The sequence below is a fragment of the Stegostoma tigrinum genome, chromosome 26 (assembly GCF_030684315.1).
Source record: "Stegostoma tigrinum isolate sSteTig4 chromosome 26, sSteTig4.hap1, whole genome shotgun sequence".
Taxonomy (NCBI): domain Eukaryota; kingdom Metazoa; phylum Chordata; class Chondrichthyes; order Orectolobiformes; family Stegostomatidae; genus Stegostoma; species Stegostoma tigrinum.
Genome location: NC_081379.1, coordinates 41,089,710 through 41,114,262, shown reverse-complemented (window position 1 = coordinate 41,114,262; position 24,553 = coordinate 41,089,710). Strand labels below are relative to the sequence as shown.

Below are 24,553 nucleotides of genomic sequence, written 5' to 3'. Positions count from 1 at the left end.
ACAATTCCCTACACTGACTTTTATGATTAGTCATGATAAGTAATGTCAATGAACAGATTTAGTCAGGAACTGTAAAACTGAGAACAGCCTCCTTAGATTTAGCATTGATTGGAACACAGGAACAAGAATAGGCCATTCAGCCCACTGAGCTTGTTCTGCCATTTAATATGATCATGGCTGATCAAGCACTTTTACCACATTATTCCCATCACACCGGTAAACAGAAATCTATCAAGACTGAGTTTCCACAACCTTCTGGGGTAGAGATTTCTAAAGATGCACAGCCCTCTGAGTAAGTGTCATCAGTGCTAAATATCATCTCCCTTACTTTTAAATTATACTTTCTGATCTAGTCTCCTCAACTGAAGGAAACATCTTACCTGTCTTTCCCTTTAAGTATTTTGTGGGTTTTCATTAAATTGCCAGAGGAATTCCCGAAATGATAGGGCCAATTTGCCCATCTCTCTTCAGAGCAGTGTCCTCCCCTACTGTAACAAGTCTAGTCAATCCTTACCGTGCTCCTTCTCTGGAAATAATATCTTTCCTGAGCTAAGAACACTAAAACCCCACGCAGTCCTCCAGGTGCAGACTGACCAAGCTTCAATATAATTGAATCAATATGTCACTATTCCTGTACTCAAATCATCGCACAATAAAGGCTAACATTCCACTAGCCTCCCTAATAGTTTTCTGCACTTGCATGTTAGCCTTTAATGCTGTACTCATAAAGATAGGCAGGTTCTTTTTGTACGTCTGTACTTTCCCCAATCTCAACATTTAAGAATTATTTGTGCTTCTGTTTCTCCGGCCAAAGAAGGGCTTTTCACATTATCTTCCATCTGCCATGCATCTGCTGACTTGCACCATTGACCAGTTTAAAGTTACTGACAAAGTACTTGAGGATGTTTTTAAAGGTATATGCTATTTGCCCAATCACTAAACTGTTTTACATCTTCCTGACAACACATACCTGCTGAGCTTTGTGTAATTTTAAAATTTGAAAATATTTGTCCAGATTTCCAAATCGTTGATACGTATTGTGTATTAGTCATGTCCCAAGGACTGATCCTTGTGATAAAAAGCAAAAGAACTGGGATGTTGTAAATCAAGAACAAAAACAAAGTTGCTGGAAAAGCTCAGCAAGTCTGGCAGCATCTGTGAAGGACCAAACAGAGTTATCATTTCGGGTCTGGTGAGCCTTCCTCAGAACTGATGGTCGATGGGAAGATGTCAGTTTATATGCAGAAAATAGGGAGGTCGGTGAGGTAGGGAGTAAATGATAGGATAGAGCCCAAAGAGAGAGAGAGAGAGAGACAGAGAGACAGTTGGACAGACAAAGGAGTTACTAACAATCAGGCTGGGAGGGTGCGTAGCTGTTAATGGAGACTGGTAGTGACTAACAAAAGGGGGTGGCAGGCTGTGTGGTAACAAGGCCTGGTGTGTGGGGTGGGGAGCTGGGACATGGGAGAATTTAGGCCCTAAAATTATTGGACTCAACATTGAGTTGGAAGGCTGTAGGGTCCCCAAGTGGAAAATGAGGTGTTCCTCCTCCAGCTTGCGTTGGGCTTCACTGGAACACTGTAGCAAGCCAGAGACAGGGATGTTGGCCAGAGAGCAGGGTGGTGCATTGAAGTGGCAGGCAACAGGTAGTTCAGGGTCTTTTTTGCGAGCAGAACGTAGATGTTCTACAAAGTGGTCACCAAGTCTACGCTTCATTTCTCCAATGTAGAGGAGACCACATTGTGAGCAGCAAATGCAGTAGATTCTTGGAAGTGCAGGTGAAGTGTTGCTTCACCAGGAAGATATGTTTGGGCCCTTGGATACTGGGGAGGGAGGAGGTAAACACGCAGGTGTTGCACCTTCGCCGGTTACAGGGTGGGGTGCCGTAGGGCTGTGGGGAGGTTTTGGGTGAATGAAGCATGGATCAGGGTGTTCCGGAGGGAATGGTCCCTGTGAAAGGTGGACAAGGGAGGGGAGGGGAATATGTGTCTGGTGGTGGCATCTCACTGGAGGTGGCGGAAATGGCGTCTGATGATCTTCTGGATGTGGTGCTGGTGGGATGATAGGTGAGGATAAGGGGGACCCTATCGCTGTTGCGGGAGGGAAGAGAAGGGGTGAGGGCAGAAGTGCGGGAGATGGGTCAGACACGATTGAGGGCACTGTCAACAAAGAAACTGGGGAGTCCTCAGTTGAGAAAGAATGTGGACATTTTGGAGGCTCCCTTGTCGAAGTTGGTCTCATCTGAACATATGCGATGGAGATGGAGGAACTGAGAGAAGGGGGTGGAGTCTTTACAGGAAGTGGGGTGTGAGGATGTATAGTCCAGGTAGCTGTGGAAGTCAACGGGTTTGTAATGGATATTAGTGACCGGTTTATCCCCAGAAGTGGAAACAGAAATGTCAAGGAAAGGGAGTGAGGAGTCAGAGATAGACCAGGTGAAAGTGAGGACAGGGTGAAAATTGGAGGCAAAATTGATGAAGTTTTCCAATTACAGACAGGAGAGGGAAGCAGCTCCGATGATATCATTGATGTATCGGAGAAAGAGATGCAGGTGGGGGCTGGAATAGGACTGGAACAAGGAATATTCCATGTACTCCACAAAGAGACAGGTATAACTGGGGCCCATGCGGGTACCCATGGCAACCCCTCCTACCTGAAGAAAATGAGGGGAGTTGAAAGAGAAGTTGTTTTGGGTGGGGACAAGCTCAGCCAAGCGGAGGAGGGTGGTGGTGGGTGGGGATGGTTCAAGCCTTTGCTTCAGGAAGAAGTGGAGAGCCCTAAGACCCTCCTGGTGAGGAATAGATGTGTAAAGGGATTGCACATCCATGGTAAAGAGGAGGTAGCTGGAGCCGGTAAACTGGAAGCTTTGAAACCGACGTAAGGCGTCAGATGAATCATGGATGTATGTGGGAGGGATCAGACCGAGCGGAGAAGACTGAGTCAAGGTAGGAAGAGATGAGTTCTGTGGGGCATGAACAGGCTGAAATAATGGGTCTACCTGGACAGTCCTGTTTGTGGACTTTTGGCAGGAGGTTGAAACGAGCTGTGCGGGGTTAGGGGACTGTTAGCTTGGAAGCAGATGCAGGGAGATCACTGGATGAAATGAGATGTGTAACCGTAGTGGATACAGTGGCCTGATGTGCCATGGTGTGGTCATGGTTCAGCAGAAGGTAGGAAGAGGTATCTGAGAACTGGCGCTCAGCCTCTGCAAGCTAGAGGTCAGTACGCCAGGCATCAACAGCACCACCCTTATTGGCAGGTTTCATGACAAAGACAAGGTTAAATCTGAGTGCACGGAGTGCAGTCACTTCGGAGGGAGATAGGTTCGATTTGTTGAGAGGGGCAGTGAAATTGAGGTGACTGATGTCACGTCAACAGTTCTCAGTGAAAAGATCGAGTGCAGGTAAAAGGCTGGAGGGAGGGCTGCAGGTGGAGGGAGAGTGTTGGAGTTGGGCAAAGGGATCTGTGGGACAGGGAGAGGACTCTTGTCCAAAGAAATGAGCATGGAAACAAAGAAGGCGGAAGAATAGTTTGACGTCATGTCTTGCCCGAAATTCGTTGAGATGGGGACGCAGAGGGATAAAGCTGAAGCCTTTGCTGAGTACAGACTGCTCAGCATCGGAGAGCAGGTTAGGAGGGATGGTGAGTACCCGACAGGAGGTGGGGGAGTTGGGGGAGGGGATAGAAGCAGGGGGAAGGTGAGGAGAGGAAGGTTCTGGAGGGCCATGGGCATCTTTGAGTTGTTGCATCTTGTGGGCCTTGATGCCTGAAAGGAGAAGAAAATGTTTCTTGTTAGCACGACAAATGAACCGGAGGATGAAGTGGAACTGCGGAGTGGTGCAGCTAGCAGGTTGTGATGCTGTTGGAGAGAGAGGTTGAGAGTGTGCATGTGACACCACTTGGCACTGAGTGTGGATCTCAGGATGCGGCGAGAGCAGCTGTCTGTGGAAGGTTCAACATCACGGAGATATGTGATCCTGGGAGGATTCAAAACATGAGGGATGAAGCATTAGTTGGAATCCACGTGGGGTGAGCCTGAGCCAGAAGCAGTCACTGAGGAACGTGATATGGCTGTGGAAATGAGTTTTAGCAAATACCTGGTCAAACACCAGGAGTGAGAGTGAGATTAAAGTCGGTGAGCATGAAGGGAGATTGGAATGGAAATCCCGTCGGAGAGAGGAGCAGAACCTCTTCAAGGTGGGCATGCCTGGAAGAGAGGTGGCAGTGAGTTAAATACTAAATAAAAACAAAAAGAACTGCGGATGCTGTAAATCAAGAATAAAAACAAAGTTGCTGGAAAAGCTCAGCAGGTCTGGCAGTATCTGCGAAGGAGAAAACAGAGTTAACGTTTCAGGTCCGCTGACCCTTCCTCAGAACTGATGGTGGCTGGGAAAACATCAGTTGATATACAGAAAATGGGGAGGTGGATGGGGTAGGGAGTAAACGATAGGATAGAGCCCGAAGAGGGAGAAAGACGGTTGGACAGATGAAGGCGTTGCTAACAATCAGGCTGAGAAGGTGGGAGACTGGTGGGATCAGGTGGGAGGCTGATCCTTGTGATACTCCACTGGTCACAGTCTGCCAACTCCAGAATGACCAATTTATTCTGTTCAGAGATAATGGGAACTGCAGATGCAGGAGAATCCAAGATAACAAAGTGTGGAATTGGATGAACACAGCAGGCCAAGCAGCATCTTAATGCTCCTAAGATGCTGCTTGGCCTGCTGTGTTCAGCCAGCTCCACACTTTGTTACCTATGACCAATTTATTCCTACTGTTTTCTGTCTGCTTGCCAATCCTTAATCCATGTGAGTATGTAATGGGGGACAAGATGTGTTTTATTTTACTATTTTCCATTCACAAATTGTTGCTGACAATGCCCAATCAGATCATTTCCTTGAAGTGTTCATTTATTTTTGATAGATTCTAGCATTTTTCTATGACTGGTGAAAGGCTGCTGTGTCTGCAGTTCCTTCTTTTCTCTGTGATCCTTTGTTAAATAGTGTGGTAATATTTTCTACCTTCCAATCTGCAGGAATCATTCCAGAATCTGGAATTTTGGGACATCATCACCAATGCATCAACTATTTCTCCTAGCTATCTCAATCTACATCCCAAGTGTTGAAGGACAGATCTTGGGGGTTTATCAGTTTTCAGCCACATTAACTTCCCCAGTATAATCTTCCTACAAATACTCATTTTTCGATTTCTCGTTTTTCCCTCATCACTTGATCCTTTAATTCTGGGAGATTTCTTAAAAACATACAAAATGATCATTTAGCTTCACCACTATTTCTCCATTCTCTGTTATAAATTCTCCTGACAGAATGTAATGGACCCACATCCACTTGGTCAAATGTTTCTTCCCTCGTACCTGTAGAAGTTTTCGCAGTCCATTTTTGTTTATTCCGAAATTGCATTCATGTTCTATTCTTCCCTTCCTTTATCAGTTTCTTAGATTTCCTTTTCAATCCTCAGATTTATTCCTAATTCTGCCCATTTCATAAAACTTTTCCTTTAATCTTGTACAATCTTTAACTTACTTTGTTAACCGCAGAAGACTGCCTGTTGAGTTTTTTTTTCTTTTGAGAGTAAGGGGTGGTTTTCATGCCCTCCTTCCCTAAATGCATATTCTTTTCTAAATCACTGTCAGGCAGAAAAAAAATAGCATATACCTTTAAAAACATCCCAGAGTGCTTTGTCAGTAACTTTAAATTAGTCAATGGTGCAAGTCAGCAGATGTATAAGTCACCATTATATATTTCTCTGGATTTCCTATAAACTACACTGGGAGCCATTTGGATGTATATGTTCTGATCAACATAATTGACAGAAACCATCAACTGAATTATTTGTGTGGAGTATCTTGAGGAAAGAGCATTTGCTGAGACATTGGAAGAACCCTCGGTCTGATGTGGGCCCTTGTACCAATAGAGCAAGCAGACCTGTGCCTTGATTTAACAGTTAATCTGAAAGACAAATGCTACAGGCACTGCAGTACATTACTGACAATGTGCTGCAGTGAAAGCGAAATTTTATGCTCCAGTCTTGTGAGCTCATATTTCTGACTTGAGTGCCACGAAGAGATCCAGACTGACACCAATACAATTATAATGCAACTGGTGACATGCTTGCCAATGACCTCCGGAGGGACATAATTTGATGTTGCCTGATGTCATGTACTTGAACTCCCTACGGTTTAAATTTTTTGTCTTAGTTAAATTAATAGTTCATCTGTCTCTGTTTTAACAGTTGGCACATCAGCGATGATGGTTTTGGCACTCAAGTGTGTCAGTGAATCTAAAGTGCCCAATACTGGTACCTGGATGTACAGCAATGACGCAAGAAAGAAGGTACTATCTGCAATGAATAAACTGATACAAAAGATACAGGATCGACAAAGAGAAAATGGTGAAGTTGGGGACATTTACAGCACATCACTGGCCTTGCAGGTATTACCTTGAAATGCTCCTCCTGTATTGACATTGCAAAAATTGAGGTGTTTTAAGTGACTTGAAGAGCAAGGAACGAAAATTGCACCACCTTCCTCTATTTCCTCTCCACTTCTCTCACTCTTGGTTTTCCTTCCTAAACACAAAAACAATGAATTTTTTTTGTGATTTCCTTTCAAGGATTCATCCCTGAATCCTCCTTTCCTTCATTTGCATGCTTTACTTTGATGGGAATCACGTACAGGGTCAGCTTCCATGTGTGCATTGACTTCTAGCTTTTACCTCTCCACTATCTCAAATTGTTCACTACTCATTTACATCCAGTTCTGAGTATGTTCTGTCTGCTCCAGTTAAATATTGGAAAGTGGAAAAGTGTTTTCTTTCTCATGGTGTAAATCCTATACCCTCACAGCCGGCTCTCCCAACCACAGGGGAGGGGATGGCCTAATGGTATTATAATTGGACTGTCAACCCTGATACCCAGAAAATGTTCTGGGAACCCAGGTTCGAATCCTGCCACGGCAGATGTGGAATTTGAATTCAACAATAAATATCTGGAATTAGAACATAGAGAACATAGAACATAGAACAGTACAGCACAGAACAGGCCCTTCAGCCCACAATGTTGTGCCGACCATTGATCCTCATGTATGCACCCTCAAATTTCTGTGACCATATACATGTCCAGCAGTCTCTTAAATGACCCCAATGACCTTGCTTCCACAACTGCTGCTGGCAACGCATTCCATGCTCTCACAACTCTCTGCGTAAAGAACCTGCCTCTGACATCCCCTCTATACTTTCCACCAACCAGCTTAAAACTATGACCCCTCGTGCTAGCCATTTCTGCCCTGGGAATTAAGAGTCTAATAATCATCATGAATCTGTCGTCCAATTGTTGGAAAAACCCATCTGGTTCAGTATGTCCTTTTTAAGGAAGGAAGCTCATCCTTATCTGATCTGGCCTACATGTGACTCCAGACCCACAACAATGTGGTTGACTCTTAACTGCCCTCTGGGCAATTAGGGATAGGCAATAAATGCTGTCTAGCTAACGATGCCGTCATCCCATGAGTGAATAAAGGAAAAAAAAGTCTCAGGTCAAATCAGAATATTTGAAACCTCCATTACAATTCGAACCAGAGCTGATTTTCTGATTTCCAACTTCTTGATTGTCAGTTTTGCCTCTTCAGGCTCAGTAACGGCACCTATCTCAGCCAATCTATCACTGAAACTCTCGTCTGTTCTTTTATTGCCTCCCAAAGCCCAGTATTCCAGTGCTCTGGTTTCCAATCCTGCATCGAGTAAACTGAGCTGGACACCCAGGGGAAGGCATGTCTTAACATGATACTTTAACAGGAGGCACTCTCAACCCTCAGGTTGTGTAATGTTTAGATTTGGTCAGTAGTCAGTAAGTGACGGACTCACAGTTAAAAGGACCATGGATTCAGTGACAAAGAAGTTCCGCCTTTACTATTGTCAAACAGTCATGAAGACTTCCTACCAGTATTGATGAAAACAAAGACAAGAGAAATGAATAAATTGACCAGGGTACATTCAAATGGATGGGAGTGACAAGAAATGTTGTAGTAGTGGAGGAGGATATATTAATTGGGATAGATACTAATCTTTGCATCATGATAAAAAAAACTAAAGTCTTTTATCTGCCCGCTGCCACGCCATCTGCAGTTGTGAAAAAATCATTTTAGACTCAAAACATTAACTCTGTTTATCTCTCCATATATAGTGCCAGATCTGCTTAATTTCTCTGACATTTGTTTTCATTTCAGATCTCCAGAATCCCCAGCCTTTTGCTTTTATATTAAGGACATTTGCTCTTAGTTGGAAAGGGAAAGGCAAGAATCTAGTTACTGTGACCTACGTAGGAACTGACAAGATAGGATGAATTGGGAGTGAAGTTCTACTAATGTATAAAATAGAATCTCAACAATAATCCCTAGAGTACCATGTGTGATGCATGCAATTTGGCATAGTGACATTTTAAGTGAATTATTGAAATTGGAGGTAGGAATTCTTCCATTGAGACAGTCTATCTTAATCCAGGGTAGGATGAATATTCTTGTAAATCTAATAACCAGGGTGTTAGGCAGGCCTTTAAACTAATAAGTGAAAAGGAAGTTTCTTGTGGATTTATAAGTTTGAAGAAAATCTCAAAAGTTGTAGAGCTGAATAACAATTTGGATACAATCAAGCAATTTGTGTCAAATGGACGAGTTTAATAATAACAGCAAAGGCAACATAGTGGAAAAAATAATAAAATGTCATTATTAGATGGCTCTATAACTGAATGCACAAAGCATCTAGCACAACTGATGGTATTATTAGGGATAAATGGATTTGATCTACAAGCCATTGGTGAGACATGGCTGCAGCAAGTCCAAGGTCTGGAACTAAATATGCCAAAGCATTTGATGCTTTAAAACAAAACAGGCAAATGAAACATATGGAGGGGTAATCATGGTAGAGAATACACTAAGAGTCTTCCTTTTGGCTCAGAAAAATCAGTATGTAGAATTGGTATATGTGGAACCAAGGAATGACAATGAGTACATGGGAGTAATTTTTAGAATATTAATCACTGTTGAACAAGCGATAAGTCAGAAAATTGGAGGGAAATGTAACAAGTATAGAGAATATTCATTGTATAGACTGGCCAATCCAAATTGATTAAACTATCTCAGAGAATGGTTTTTGAGAGAGATTTCTGAAATAATATGTAGAGGAGCCAACAATAGAACAGGCTATTTTAAATCCACGATTGTGTAATGAGGTGGTTAATTGTGTTCTTGTAGTAAATGTCCCTTTGAGGAAAGAGAATGCTCATAATATAACTGAATTTCATAATAATGTTGAGAGTGATGTTGTTAAATCCAAAAATGAAATGTAATTTGAGCAAATTATGGAGGAATAAGGACAAGTGGCTGAGGTAGGTCAGTAAATTAAGTAAAGGATATGATGGTAGATAAGCAATACAGCTTTTTTGCATTCCTAATTCTTAACGAATGTATATTTGCTTGAGGAATTGACGGTCCTCTGACAAAGTGGTGCAGTCATGCTGACTAAAGAAAAGTAGATTAAAGGAATTGATTTAGAATTGCAAGAAAGAGCAGTAAATCTAAAGACTGGAGATTTTATGCAATTAGCAAAGCATGATGTAGAAAGGATTTTAAAAAAGAAAACAGAATAGAGTTATAATAAATGACCGAAAAGTATAGAGACGGATTCTAAGAACTTTGACTAGTGTAAGTAAAGGTGAGCCTCCTAGTGGCAGAGACAGGAGAAATTATAACTAGGAATAAGGAAATAACAAAGTAATTAAATATTTTGTGCCTTTCTTCACAGAATATGCTGGAACTCATGGGGAATCTGGGATCTGAAGGAGAATGAGAAACTGATATTAATATTAGTAAAGAAAGGGCATAACAACGGGGGAAACAAAACACACATCACAGATCATCATAGAATCCCTACAGTGTGGAAACAGGCCCTTCGGCCCAACAAGCCCACACCACACCTCCAGAGCATCCCACTCAGACCCATTCCTCATAACCCACCTAATCTACACATCCCTGAACACTATGGGCAATTTAGCTTGGCCAATCCACCTGCACATCCAGCCTGCGCATCTTTGGACTGTGGGAGGAAACCCTCGGAGTCACGGGGAGATTGTCTGTCTGTGTGCAGTTTGCGTAGTCATGCCAGGGTAGAATCGAACCCAGGTATCTGACACAGTGAGGCAGCAGTGCTAACCATTTGAGCTTTTGAGGGTACGACTAGCAGGACAGACAAGAGGAAGCAGCTGAAATGCAGATAGTTTGTATTTTCTAAAGGTTGTCAATAAATGCTGTAGAAGAGATTTTTGTAGGAGGTTAAGATTTGTGGGGTTGGGTTTGATAGCATGAATTGACAGTTGGTCAATGGACAGATTGCACAGTAGAAATAAATGGGCCATTTTTAGCTTGGTAAAAGTGAAGTGCTGTCAATACTTCAGTGTCAGTGTTACAACTGAACTGGGAAGATGATCATGCAAATAATCGTGCTGCACTGTTCTGTTCGTCATCCCAAAATGTGTAAAACCTCAATTAGACCATGAAGATGACCAGTTTGCCTGACTGACTGCTGTATGGCTCAAAAAACATTCACACACTGTTTTATAATCAACAGAAAATATTCTCTTCATTGTAACACACTTGAACAAAAGGAGAGAAAGTTAAGGATTTCTAATGTCCTACTGTGCAAATTAAGTTTACTCTTTCAAAAGCGCCAAATGTACATACAGTTCTTCATAATTAAGACAGACAAAAGAAAATAGTTTGACATAAATACGATGGGTGAACAAAGAATATAGACACAGTGAACAAAACACCAAATCCCTCAAGTTCTAATTTCAAGTGTGGTCAAATTGTGTCTCAGTCCTTTTCGAGTTTTTAATGCTGCTGACTATAAAACAATGGTTATGCTTCAATAATTTGTCCAGCAGACCTGGATCTCTTGTTCGAATTGTTTGTTTCTTTTAAACTTTCTCATTGTTCTATCGTCATTCTGCACAGACAGAAAGGAACCGATAGATACATTGAGGTAATAGGCTGTGGATTTCTTTACTGCCCTGGTTTTTAGTTCTTGCAACACTCAGGAGCTCAAGCAAGCAGAAGGTATTGTCAGTCAGAATCTCCCTAGCACTATAGGCTTTCTGCCGCTCAGTCTCAAATTCTCTTCTTCACTGGTCGAAAAAGCAACAACTTAAAACATGCAGTTTTTTCTTTTCCAAGTTGCAGAGCTCTTCTTGATATTTCAACTATCGAGCAGACCATCTTCCGCCTCAGTTTATAGTACTAAAAAAAAGAAAACTGCAGACTCTTTAAGTGAGTTATCCATAATCTTTATTCATGACTTAGATGAGAGACATGAGTACAGCATATTCAATGTTGCCATCAACACAGGCCAGGTGGATACACGAGATATGAGGGAGATGCAAAGAGACCGAAAATGGATGCATGCTAGTTAAGTGAGAAAGTGTGGAATTATCTAAATGTGTGGAGTGTCCAGAACTAGGGATAAGCATCTCCGGATTGGGGGCCAGCTGTTTGGAACCGAGATGAATTTCCGCACTCAGAGTTGTGAATTATCTACCCCTGAGTTGTGGTTCTCAGTTGATGACTATATCTGAAAGTAAGATTGACCGAATTGTGGGCATGGGGGAGAAAGTTGAATTGATTTAGAAGTTCATCCATGATTTATTGAATGGCGGTAGAATAGACTTGATGGGTCACATGGTCTACTCCTGTCTCTTACTGTCCTATATTGTAACTGATAGTTTGTACAGAATTTTGGGGTTCATACTTTATCCTGTTATTGAGGCTTTCTTGCCTACCTCATTAGCCCACAGCACTGCCAACTATCCCCATCAGTCCTCTGAATTTTTGTTCTAGGCCTTGGGTTTAAATCCCACTAAGCACCCATTCCTTCCTATCTCTGTATCCTCTTTCAAACTGTAAACCTCATCATGCTCATCATTGTCTTTATTCCTGAGAGCAACCCTCATCCTCATCCAACCGTCACTGGCTTTCAACTAGGTATCGTACTCTAGAATTCCATTCTTCCTTTTCTCCTGAGTAACTCCCCACTTTGAGCAAACCTTTGGTTCCTCTAACAACCTGGGACATTTATCTATGTTAAAAGTAATGTACAATAGCGTTGTCAACCTCTCATTTGCCATCAAGGATGTGGTTTAGACTTCTGCTCAAATCATGCGTGTTATATTTTTGCTGGTCATGCATTGTCCATTACAACTTTGTTCCACAGACTGTAGAGAATTATAGATTTTGGTTTGAGCTGGCTTTGCTAAGGGACCTTTTGTCATCTATACTTACCCTAATATCTGTGCTGTACTGTTCCGTGTATATGCTTATCCTAATATCAATTGGCCCGGATTTCCCAATGGCCAGAGAGTCATTTCTGCAGCATAGTTAAGGGTGCACAACGGGGTCTGGTGGGATTCCCAACGTAGCAAAGTATGAGGGAATTGTCTGGGAGATTTGAAAAGTCTGGGCAATTCCCTTTTGCCTGAAACCACCTGAAAGTATCCATTTAAATTGGACAATTGGTGGGGTTCATTAAAAGGAAATTGCAATTCATCAAAAGGAAAGGTTGGATGACTTAAAAAAAACCTGTTCTGACTTAAACCAACAGTGCTTCCTCCCAACCTCGGCCCCCACAACCCCAACCCAACATTTCACATGTTTGACAACTACAAATCCCTCAGACCTTGACTGAACAGCACACACTTGCACCTTAGCACCCTAACCACATACTTGCCTTATGCACTTACCCTTTCACAGGAACTGTCTGTGATACTGAACATATAAATAAGAGATGCACCATTTTGTTGTGAGAAAGGAAGTATGGTTTGCCTTCTCCTCACCATCCTGCATTGTGAGGGACCTGCTAGACCTAAGATACATTCCATATTGTTGAAGGAGCCCTGATGGTGATCGGCTATCAGCAATGCAAGGATCACTCCTAACGTAAAAAAGTAAGTGCAGTGTAGCAAGCTGAAATATGATTGTTGCTCCTCAAAAAACCTGACTCCGTTTCCACCATTTCCCTGCTAATTTTATAATCCTGCTTCTCAGTGTTGGAAACATTGAAAGTTGATGATACAGAGGAGGCTGATTATTCCATTATAGCCAAAAATAAGCTATCCAGTCAAAACGCATCTTCCAGCTCTTGATCCAACTAGCCTTGTAAGTTAAGGCATTTGAAGTGTTTAAAGAGTCATTGTCATAGAGTCCGTTTCCGTGCTGTATGAGTCTTCAGTCCAACCAGCCAATGCCAAACATAATCCTAAACTAAACTAGTGCCACGTGCCTGTTCCTGGTCCATTTCCCTTCAAACCTTTCCTATTCATGTACTTCTCCTAAGGTCTTTTAAATGTAGTATTTGTACCCACATGCACACCTCCTCAGGAAGTTCATACCACACGCGAATCACCCTGTGTGGGGGGAAAATAATTCTGCCCCCAAGTCTTTTTTTAAAATCTCTGTCTTCTCACCTTTAAAAATGTGCCCCCTAGCCTTGAAATCCCCCACCCTAGGGAAACGACAACTACCATTAACTCTATTTATACACCTCGTTATTTTAGAAACTTCTATAAGGTGGCTTCTCAACCTTCTATGCTCCAATGTAAAAAGCCCCAACATTCATCTAAAGTATTTAGTAAAAGTGATGAGAGTTTCTCCTTCCACTGCCCTTTCAGTCAGGATTCCAAACTCTAATACAGTTGGGATGAAGTGATTTCTCCTCTCGTCCTAACAATTGTTTCAAATCCATGCCTCTTGCTATTAATGGTCTTCTAAGAGAAATAAGTTAAATTACTGCTTAGGGTCCTTTGTTCCAAAGAGAAACCTAGTGTATCTATTTTTTTCCACGCAGCTAAGGTCTCCGACCTTTGGGACATCCTCATAAATTTTCACTGTAGTCTCTCTACAGATGGGCTTTCTGTCACATTTCAAATCTTAAATGACTATCTGGTAAAAATGAAGATTATATAGGATTTTACCTAGTATTCACTACACAGAAATGCATCATTTGGCCCAATAGGTCCATGTGAGATTTAATGCTGCACTTGGATTTTCTTTCATCTTGCCTTCCCACAAGGCTGTTCTATTCATTTCTCAATCATCTTTTTTTTCCTTATCTAGCTTCACCCCATTTATTCCATGTGGTAGATATTGCCTATTCTAACCACAAAGTTAAATTTATCTTTGACCTACATTGGTTCCCAGTTAAGTAGTGATTGATTTTAGAATTTGCAGCCCTTCATACGGTCTCCTTATCTCACTAACTCCTAGCTTTAATTTTCTGAAATGTCTATACTTGATGAATTCTGAAGTGAAGAACAAAAATTGCTGGAGAAACTCAGCAAGTCTGGCAGCAGCATCTGTGAAGAGAAAATGGTGTTAATATTTCAAATCCAGTGACCTTTCTTCAGAATTGACAGCTAGGAAAAGATGGTATTTATGCTGATGACAGGGACTGGGCGTGATGCAGGTTTGAGGGTGGATGTGGTGTTTAGAAGTTGATGGGGAGAGGAATGAGCAGATAGGTGGAGAGAGAGGAAAGAAAAAGTTTGGAATACAAAGGGATTCTTGATCGGACAGGGAAGACGAGCTGTTAGAAAGGTGATAATGAGGCCAATGAGTAGTTGAAAATGGCTATACCTTAAAGCAACCCATTTCATGATAGGATGTGAGGTATGGTGGTGGCTAATGGACATGAAAGGAAGTGTTCGTGCTCTAAAATTGTTAAATTCATTGAGTCCTGAGGCTATAATGTCCCCAGTTGGAAGGTGACATGTTGTTCCTCCAGCTTGCATTGAGCCTAACTGGAGTACTGCAGCAGGCCTGAGATGGAAAAGTTGGTCAGGGAACACAGTGGTGTGTGTTGAAGGGGCAGGCAACTGGAAACTATTACAGTTACTATCAGTTCTGGAGAAGGGTCACCAGACTTGAAATGTTAGATCTGTTTTCTCTTCACAGATGCTGAGTTTCTGCAGTAATAAGATTTCCAGCATCTGCAAGTCTTTTGTATTATAGCCATGGTTCTTTGTTTTCCCTCTCTAACCTTTAATTGCTCCACCATCGGTAGCTGTTCTTTGAACTGTCAACTGTCCAACCTCTGGAATTTCTTCATTTTTATTTTATTTCCCCCACTTTTTGAAGATCTTGTTTAAAACTCTTTGACCGTGCTTTTGATCGCATACCTTAATTATGTTCTTAACTTAGTGCCATATCTTGCTTTATAAAGTTTCCATGAAATGCCTAGGATGCATTACCTACATTAAAGGTACAGCATAAATACACGTAATAATTAGTTAGCTAATGATAATCCTGTATTTAAGGTCCCAGCATTTTTTCCACTGTACCGTGTTTTCTCCATGACTATCAAGCCTCTTGCTATGTAGCATGGGCTAGCACCACCTGGTAATATGCCTGAGCTTATGCACTCTAACAGATTTTGAGTTTCTTCATTAAGTGACCCAAATGATTTGTTTGTCTTGGCTGATCAATATCAAGCGTCGTTATAGTATGATCTGGAGCCATTTTACTGGAAATTTTTTTTTGTTAAGCAAACATCTTACATGAATCATTATATCCAGTATAACTGTTATTCTGCTCTAGTTTTCTGAAATGCATGTTGAACTAACACAAACCTTTACACTGAATTTTATTTAGCTTAATTTGGTCTTGCTTCTATAGCGGACAAAATATCCTGTGTTTTTGATCGGGGCAGATAAACTGGGACTGCTTGCACTTGAATGTAGGTGGTTGAAACTCGACCTTAACGAAGTTTGTAAGATAATGAGTATAGGTAGAGTTAATGGTAGTTTACTTTTCCCTAGGATTGGAAGCGAGGTGGGTTTCAAAACTAGGGGGCACATTTTTAAGGTGAGAGGAGAGAGATTTCTTTTTAAGAAATGAGGGGCAAATTTTTTTCACACATGATGGGTTGCGTATGCAGTGAACTTCCTGAGGAATTGGTGGATGCGGGTATAATTGCAATGTTTAAAAGACATTTAGATAAGTACATGAACAGGAAAGGTTTGGAGGGATATGGGCTAGGAGCAGGCAGGTGGAACTGGTTTAGTTTGGGATTATGTTTGGCATGGACTGTTTGGATCAAACGGTCTGTTTCCGTGCTGTATGACTTAATGATTCTATAATGTCTTTTGATTCTGGCTCACTCTATCTTAACCAAGTTCTTCTTGCTATCTTGTATCAACTGGCTTTCCCAAAGCTATCTCTCGCCAAATGTCAATTTGGCTTTCCTTCCTTTTTTCAACTGAAAGCTAGCTGCTTGCTCTTTGACATTGCAGCTCTCACTATCTGGGGGTTCTCCCGTGATACTGTAATTAAATGGCTACTGTCCATTAGAATGACAAAATCCCTACATTTTTTCTACTGTTAATAAATGAATAGGGTATCCTGAACATAACCCCACTGTGTATTGTCACTTAGGGTTGCAAGGCCATGGACCATCAGGATCAGGTAAAGTGCTGATTCACATTTGATCCTGTTCTGATGGATGGGATAGAATTAACATTTCACCAGTTGAATATGATAGATCTAAAGGACTCTTCGCACTCTTTTAAGCCACAGTGACACGTGAGGGAACACTGCTAACCAGTTTATCCCCAGCGCCCCAACACTTTTTGCAGTGAGCCAAATTTTAGTTTACTTGGATTTTAATATAAATCTTACACTATTTAATTACAAAAGAAATCTTGGTATGTGACATTTAGGATTTGAAATATCAGATCAGCAACTGGCTCACTGAGATCCCAAGGTATACAGTTGCCATCTCATTGAAGCAGAAAATTCCCTTTTTGCAAATATGACTCAGTTGAAAACATGTTGTTACTTACCATTATAAACAACAAAGGATGGTCAAGTCCAACTGCTATTTGTTCTACAAATAATCAATTTATTGAATTGAAAAGAATGTTTACTTTGGTAAAGAGTGGACCTGTGTCTCGACTCGAAAGTTATGAAAAGGAATAGTAAAAGAAGAAACTATTTCTATTGTCAGGGGAGATAATAACGAGAGAACAATCCAGGACAGAAAGTTTTTTAATGCGGTGGTCATGATGATCAGAAGTGCACTGCCCGAAAGGGCACTAGAAGCAAATTCAATAGTAACTTTTAAATGTATTGGTAAATATTTGAAACGGAGAGGCTTGCAAGGCCATGGGCAAAGACCAAGGATTGGAACTTGATGAATAACTCTTTGAGCAAACTGATAAAAATCTGATAGATGGAAATGCCTTTTTCAATGCTACACGGATCCGTGAACTCAGTGAAGTGGGGCAGCTGTCATCCCATCTTTAGCATGTAGCTACAGATGCCTGTAGGAACTTGATACTGAGTTACAACATTCCTCGAGGCCAAGAATGGGCTGTAAGAGTGTTTCAGTTGGAAACGTTGACTTCACATTGAATGTGAAGACAGATATATTCAACACCCTGGATTCAGTTCTTGTCATGCCATCAAAGTGGAAATAAACATGTTAAGGTTATGTGAGGGACAATAAGTTTTTTTTGAATAATGGTCTTGATTTGGTATTGTTAGAAATGTCGGTACAGTGTATTTTATTGTTTGAGAAACTAGAAATCTGTAGGTTAGATATTTTATGCTAATTGAATCTGTTCTATTGATCTTTTGTTATGTTCTCTCTTTCAGCAGAAATGATGTTGATTGTTCTTTATGTCACATCATCTGATTAGAGTAGTATTTGTTCAGTTAGTAGGGTTGGGCTGGAAATGTTATCGCATGATCTGCAAGCACCCTCGTCCCCAGACCCCAGTCACTTCTATCCTTTATGGTATTTTGCCTTCCTTAGCAAAATAAATAGTGAAAAGAAGCATCATTACAATGCTGTGGCATTCTTGACAGTCAAATTAAATAGCTTTTAATTTCAGATATTTTTATAACAACCCAGATGTTCAAAGGAAGTGTTTCTGATGTTTTTCTTTCTTAATTTTTAAATAATTCGTCCTGAGATAAATTGCAGCTGCTGAAGATACCAGAGAGATCATGGAGGGTTGGTAGCATGCATGATGAATTGACCCATCTTATTCACAGTGATTAATTCACAGTAACAAGTGGGCTTTGTTTACACACTGTGCAGCTACAATATTCTGTGTGTAGTGACAAACCTTGGTACCTGTGGTTCAGAAGGAACCTCGCTTGATGATGCAATAAACCCTGAACATTGAACTGAAAGTTGTGGAGGGGTCAGAAATTGTAATGCAGTTTGGTTTCATAATTTTGTTTGGTTTTCAAGTTGTGCTGTGTTTATCCTACTGTTCTCCTGAGCAGTCATTACATCCCATTGCTTCCCGTAAATAACAGCTGTTACCTAATGTATATTCTGTCTTGTGAATTGTACTATTCGTGTTATGACCAATAATGCTGTGTTACTCTAGGCTTTGTTAGCTGTTGGAGATGAAGAAAGGTGGTTAAAAGGAAAAGCGAGACTCCTGATTGATGCCCGACAGGGAATGTTCCGCAATCCAATGGCGCTGTCTCAACTGTTACCTGTCTTGTATCAAAGAACCTACCTGGATATTGGCCAAATTAACTGCATCAATGAGAATGGTAAGCAAAATACAGTTGTCACTAAGGTAAACTGGTAAGAAAGATAAGTGAATCACTGACCAGTCAATTAGCTGGAGTTGAAGGGCAGTATGCTGCCGAGGTGAAGTGTGATGTGGACCTGAGGGTGGGGTTAGGAACTTGATGACTGACTCTCACCCTGCATTGCAACAAAATTTGTCCCATTATTTCTGTTATATTGTTCCAGTATGATTTAGGATATGTTCCTGCACATGTCTATATTAGCATCCAAAGACCACATCGCTGAGTGCTGTTCTACAATCTGTGTAGTAAACTAACAATGTGTGATCAGAGAATTGAAGTTCCATCAAATATTTCATTTTAAAGCTTTTGATTTCTTTTCAAAGATTTTCAGAAACTACAAGACATAATACGGTGGCAATAGATGTCGGTTGTTAAAGTCTAAACATTATAAATAAAATAAATCCTCTATTAGATCAAAAATTCAAACTGAATTAATACCAGAAAGGGGAAGAAAATGGAGAGAATTGTGCACATGCAGAATAGCCACTGCCACAGCAATGAGCTACTGCTCCGTCTCAGAATAATTTAGGAGACAGGTGAATTCTTAAAGTTTGAACACAAAATTCCAATTGATGGTATTTATATAAGTGAAATGAGAGGGTCAGCTACATCTGTTGAGGTTGGGAGAGAAAGTACAAGTAAGTACTAGCTAATAATAGATATCAATGAAGATGGTGGCAATAACAAAATGTTGAGAAACTCCACATACATCTCCAGCCAAAGATCAAGCCATCTGATCCACTGATAAAAAAATTTCCAAGCCTGAGGCAGAAACTGGGTGATCCTATTGATAAATTCTCAGTCTCATTTAAAAAAAATAAGCCAGCAAGTGTAAATTCAGAGAAACAGATGAGAGGTTGCTACCACAAGTATCTGATCTGGAACTCTGCTCACAATGTAGAGCAACATACTTTGATTGGAAAGAAACAAACTTCCAATATTACAGGCACATGCAAAGTCACAAGGTAATAACTGAAGATGCTAATTTACTTAGGGATGTATTTTCAGTTAAATTAAGGGAGAGACAGCAAGTTGATGCAGTGAAGCAGCAATGAAGAGACGTACGCCAGATACACGCAAGTGTGCAAGTGATGTGGATGACAGCATTGGCTCACAGACAGTAGGAAACCTGCATGTAGATCAGACTGCAGAGCTTTTTCAGTTCTAGTATTCTCCTTTTTCTCTTGTCTGGATATAGAGTATGATTTTAAAAAGGAAGCGTTATAAACTTGTCTGGATGGGTGCAGCTCCAACAGTACTCAAGCTTGACACCCTCCAGGTCAAAGTAACCTGCTGATTAACAGTATATCCAAAAGTATCCAGTTCCTCCATTACAGACACTCAGAAGAGCAGTGTGCTGTCTACAAGGTGCCCTGCAGAAATTCACCAAAGATCCTTTAGACAGCATCTTTCAAACCCACAATTACTTGCATTAAGAGAAGGACATGAGCGGCAGATACATGGGGATTTCAACATCTGCAAGTTCCCCTCCAAGCCAGTCACCACCCTGACTTGGAAATATATTTCTGTTCCTTCACTGTTGTTGGATCAAAATCCTGGAATTTCCTCCCTTAGGGCATTATGGGTCAACCTACAGCACATGGACTGCAGGTGTTCATGAAGACAGCTCATCACCACCTTCTGAAGGGTAACTAATGGTGGGCAATGAAAGCTAGCCAGCCAACGAGATCCATCTCCCATGAGTGAATTTTTAAAAAATTCCTCAAACCTCTGTTTATGAAGTCAATTTTAAGAATACTATGCAGCCAACTTCCTTGGGTTTAGGAACCAGGAATGTTATTTATGCACACTTTCAAACTTGAAATGGTCTTCATGATTTGACAGATACATGGGTGATGCAGGAAAGAAAAGAATTTTACAGCTATTGTAATCAGTTCCCATTCAACTTACAAATGGACCTTGGAATTAATAATTTCATGGGAAACGAAATTGCACAGAAACTGGGTTTGGTTCTAGAACAAACTTGTTTAATAAAATAAAGCCCTCCTAGCACCCAATACAAAACTTCAAAGCTGGTATGAATGACACAACATCTCAGTTGGTTTGTCCAACTCAAATCCTGTTATCAATTTTAATTTTCTGCCCTCTCAATGTGCTCTCCCCAAAACACGTACAATCAGCAGGACATGTTAGGTAATTAAAACCTTCACTGAAAAAACATAGGAAAAACGCTATCATTCTGCCCCAAACCTTCCTTACCTCAGACTCCTGTCCTTTTGGATTTGGTTCTTGCCCACTTGCTGTCTCTTCTAATGTTAATCACTCTTTCCCCTTACTGAACATGCTTTCTGGGTGTCTTCTCAAAAAAGACAAACTACACAGTCAATTGTTAATTTTCTTTTAAACAGTTAATGACTGGAATGATTATTTATATTTTTATTTTGAAAGAAGAGGAAAATCGCATTATTCCAACAAGATTTTAAAGCCGTAAATTTGCCTGAGTCCATATGAAGACGTGTATCCAGAATGCTACATTATTCATTAATGCACTGCCGTCTCTGTATTGAACTAACTATGCAGCATGCTGCAGCATATGGTGTGATCTGAGAAATACTTTACATGAAACTGCAGAATTTGAGTTTTAAAATTGTGGTTATTAGGCATAGTGGTCTCCATTTCCACAATACAACCTAAATAACTCTGCTTCTGTTACAAACAGATAGCCTGAAGTGGATGCAATCAGATCACAGAAAAGAACCTAAATCAAACAATCAGAAAGGATTTGTTCATCTAACTGTAAATGGCATGAATGGCACTGTTATTTGCACAGCCAAAGTGCGACTATTTCAGAAAATGTCTCTCCAAGCGGTGTTGAATGAAGCAAGAATTAAGGATGCAAAATTCAAGTAAGATCATTATTTTTAATAAATTTCGGAACGCTTTGCACTGCCTTGCGTATTATTTGCAGCATGAACCTAGGATATTTGTCAAAACAATTCCTTACCAAGTATTTATGCTTCTTACAAGCTTGACCATGTTCTACCACACCCGACCTCTTTGATGACTACAACTATACTTTCTCCTTTTGAGTAAATCAATATTAATTGCCTCAGTAGTTCTTGGATTAGCAAGCTCCAACGTTTGGATTAGCATGTTTCTCCTCAATTGTCTACTGGATTTATTAGGAGCAGAGGTATGTCATTCACCCTTCAAGTCTGCTGTCATTCAATGATGTGATATGGTTATCTCAACCCCACTTTACTGTCTCCAATATTTTGACTCCCTTTTCTGTCAAAATCTGCCAAATTCTCTGAGTAATTTCACTAACTTAGTCTCCATGAATTTTGAGGAAGAGAGTTCCACAGACTAAAATTTTCTCTGTCTTTCTGTCTTAAATGCAAACCCTCTCATGATTAAACTGTGTCCCCTAGTTCTAGCCTCTCCAACAAGGGAAAACATTGTTAAGTCCCAACCAGTCTGTTCATCTCCGTATGTTAAATGATTTAATAAGATAATTTCATAATCTTCTAGACTCAGTGAGTGACAGCCAGCCAATTCAGTCTTCCTTCAAGATAAATGGCGTGGTGGCTCAGTGGTTAGCACTACAGCCTCACAGTGCCAGGGATCCAGGTTCGATTCCAGCCTCGGGCAACTGTCTTTGTGGAGTTTGCACATTCTCCCCGTGTCTGCGTGGGTTTTCTCTGGGTGCTCTGGTTTCCTCCCACAGTCCAAAGATGTGCAGGCTAGGTGGATTGGCCATGCTAAATTGCCCGTAGTGTTCAGGGGTGTGTGGGTTATAGGGGGATGGGTCTGGGTGGGATGCTCCAAGAGGCGGTGTGGACTTGTTGGGTCGAAGGGCCTGTTTCCATACTGTAGGGAATCTAATCTAATCTAAACCATTTGTTCCAGGAGCGAGGCAAGTGTATCTCTGTCAACGAATACATTTATCTATTTTTCCAAATAAGGAGATCGTGAATTGTACACAACGCTCTAGATGGGGTCTCACCAAGGCCCTGTGTAATTGCAACATATTTTGCTTACTCTTTTCTATATTTCTTTCCCCTTGCAATAAATGCCACATGCCATTCCAATAACATATCAATCCTTTCATAATGAATCTGCCAGGCATATGTCTGCATTAGTTCTTGGAACAAGTAAAAACATGGGCAAGATTTTCTTAACCATGTGTATGTATGTCTGCTATTTTGACTTGCATGCAGTCCCTTTGTACATATTTAACTTTATTTCTACTGCTCGCCCTAGGTCCAAATTGGTACTGTGCAAGATCTCAGTTATAATTTATCTCTAACATGATATTGTCCATAAACATAACCACCTTGCAGTGCAATTGAAATATGATATCTAGAACAGGAGGAACTCTGCACACTGCTGTCTTCATTTGAGACCTGATCTTACTGTGAGCGCTTACTGCTTTCCTCTTGAGCCAATTATCTAATTATATCTTCACTGATATCCATCAGCTTTTATGTGTAAAGGACTTTCTTAGGTCAATCGAAGACTTGAAAGTTTTCCTGCATGTAAAGTCGTATTTCTAATCATTTACAGACTTGGATATATTACTCTGAGTCTCTTCATCCAAGATATTAACGTAGATTGCACATAACCGAGGCCTCATCACTGATTCTTGAGGCATTTGACTCATTACCCTGTTCATCCCTATTCTCTACTTCCTGCCTGTTAAACAATCCTCTAGCATGCTAATGTGTTATTCCTCCATCATCCTACAGACGTTAGTCTTTTCCCTTATCAAAATCTTCTGGACATCCAAATTATCTACATATACTGGCTTGCTGTTATCTACCCAGCTACATAATTTCTGTTTCACAAAATCAAGTAAACAATCCGATTTATTATGATTTTCAAAGAGAACTGTTTCAGCATTTTCCCATGGTAGCAATTAAGCTAATTTGTATGTTTCTAGTTTTATCTCTTCCCCTTTTCTTGATCAAGGTTGTTGCATTTCAATCTAAGATATATAGGAGCAGAATTAGGCCATTCAGCCCATGAATCTGCTCTGCCATTCAATCACGGGTTTTTCAACCCAATTCTGCTGCCGTCTCCGCATAACCCTTGATCCTTTTAACAATCAAGAACTTATCTACCTCTGTTTTAAAGACACTTCTTCACTTGGCCTTCACAGTCCTCTTTGGGAGTAAGTTCTACAGATTAACCACCCTTTGGCTGAATAGAACCGAGATGAGGAGGAACTTAAAGGGTCATCCCTTCACTCTGAGGCTATTCCCTCAGGTCCTAGTCTTTCCTGCTAGTGGAGGTCAAGTTAGTGGAGTGCCTTGTTGTAAAGGGTCTAACTCCGCACCTAAATCTTATGGTCTTATGCTTCCAAAATGTATTGTTTCAAGAAGCTGTTGACAGAAGTGTTCTATAAATTTTCATTTCCCAATGTGATTTCTGCAGTCTGTATACATGGACATTGAAGTTTACCATGATTAGTATGTCGTTTTTATTTTTAACAAGCTCGAGTTTTTTCTTGCTTAATGCTCTGTCCAGCAGTTTAAAACATTGAAGCAGAATTAGAAGATAATTAAACCAAAAGAGACTTCAAGACAATTTATGGGTACATTCAATTGTGTTATTGCAAAATAAGTTTTTAAAATTGGTTAGACCTTTATTTTACATAATCGAAAGCCTGGTCTTGGTTTACTGTCTCCGCCACATCATGACATCTCCAACCGTGGAATCCTGTCTCAGTCTTCTAAAGGAAATCTTGCTGGGTAATCCTTCGAAGGAGGGGAAACACTCTGCTACTTCACCCAAGTGTGCATTCTGCTCAATCACACAGTTGTGCCTGTAGCCCACTGAAGTATTAAACTCCTTTCCTAATTTATACCAATACCATGTGGGCAGTAGTGCAGATATTTTTGGGTCTTTGCTCTTTCAGAA

At 40.7% G+C, this 24,553-nt stretch overlaps 1 protein-coding gene across 3 annotated transcripts in view; it reads left to right on the top strand.

Annotated features, from left to right (window-relative positions):
- The window catches only part of LOC125464192 (transcobalamin-2-like), a 48,644-nt gene that overhangs the window by 20,054 nt on the left and 4,037 nt on the right, over positions 1–24,553 (top strand). For all 3 annotated transcript variants that reach the window (XM_059655125.1, XM_059655126.1, XM_048556368.2), the window contains exons 7-9: positions 6,253–6,452; positions 18,457–18,628; positions 21,351–21,537. In XM_059655125.1, coding sequence (XP_059511108.1) covers positions 6,253–6,452; positions 18,457–18,628; positions 21,351–21,537 — 559 coding nt within the window. The remainder of the gene's footprint in view (positions 1–6,252; positions 6,453–18,456; positions 18,629–21,350; positions 21,538–24,553) is intronic.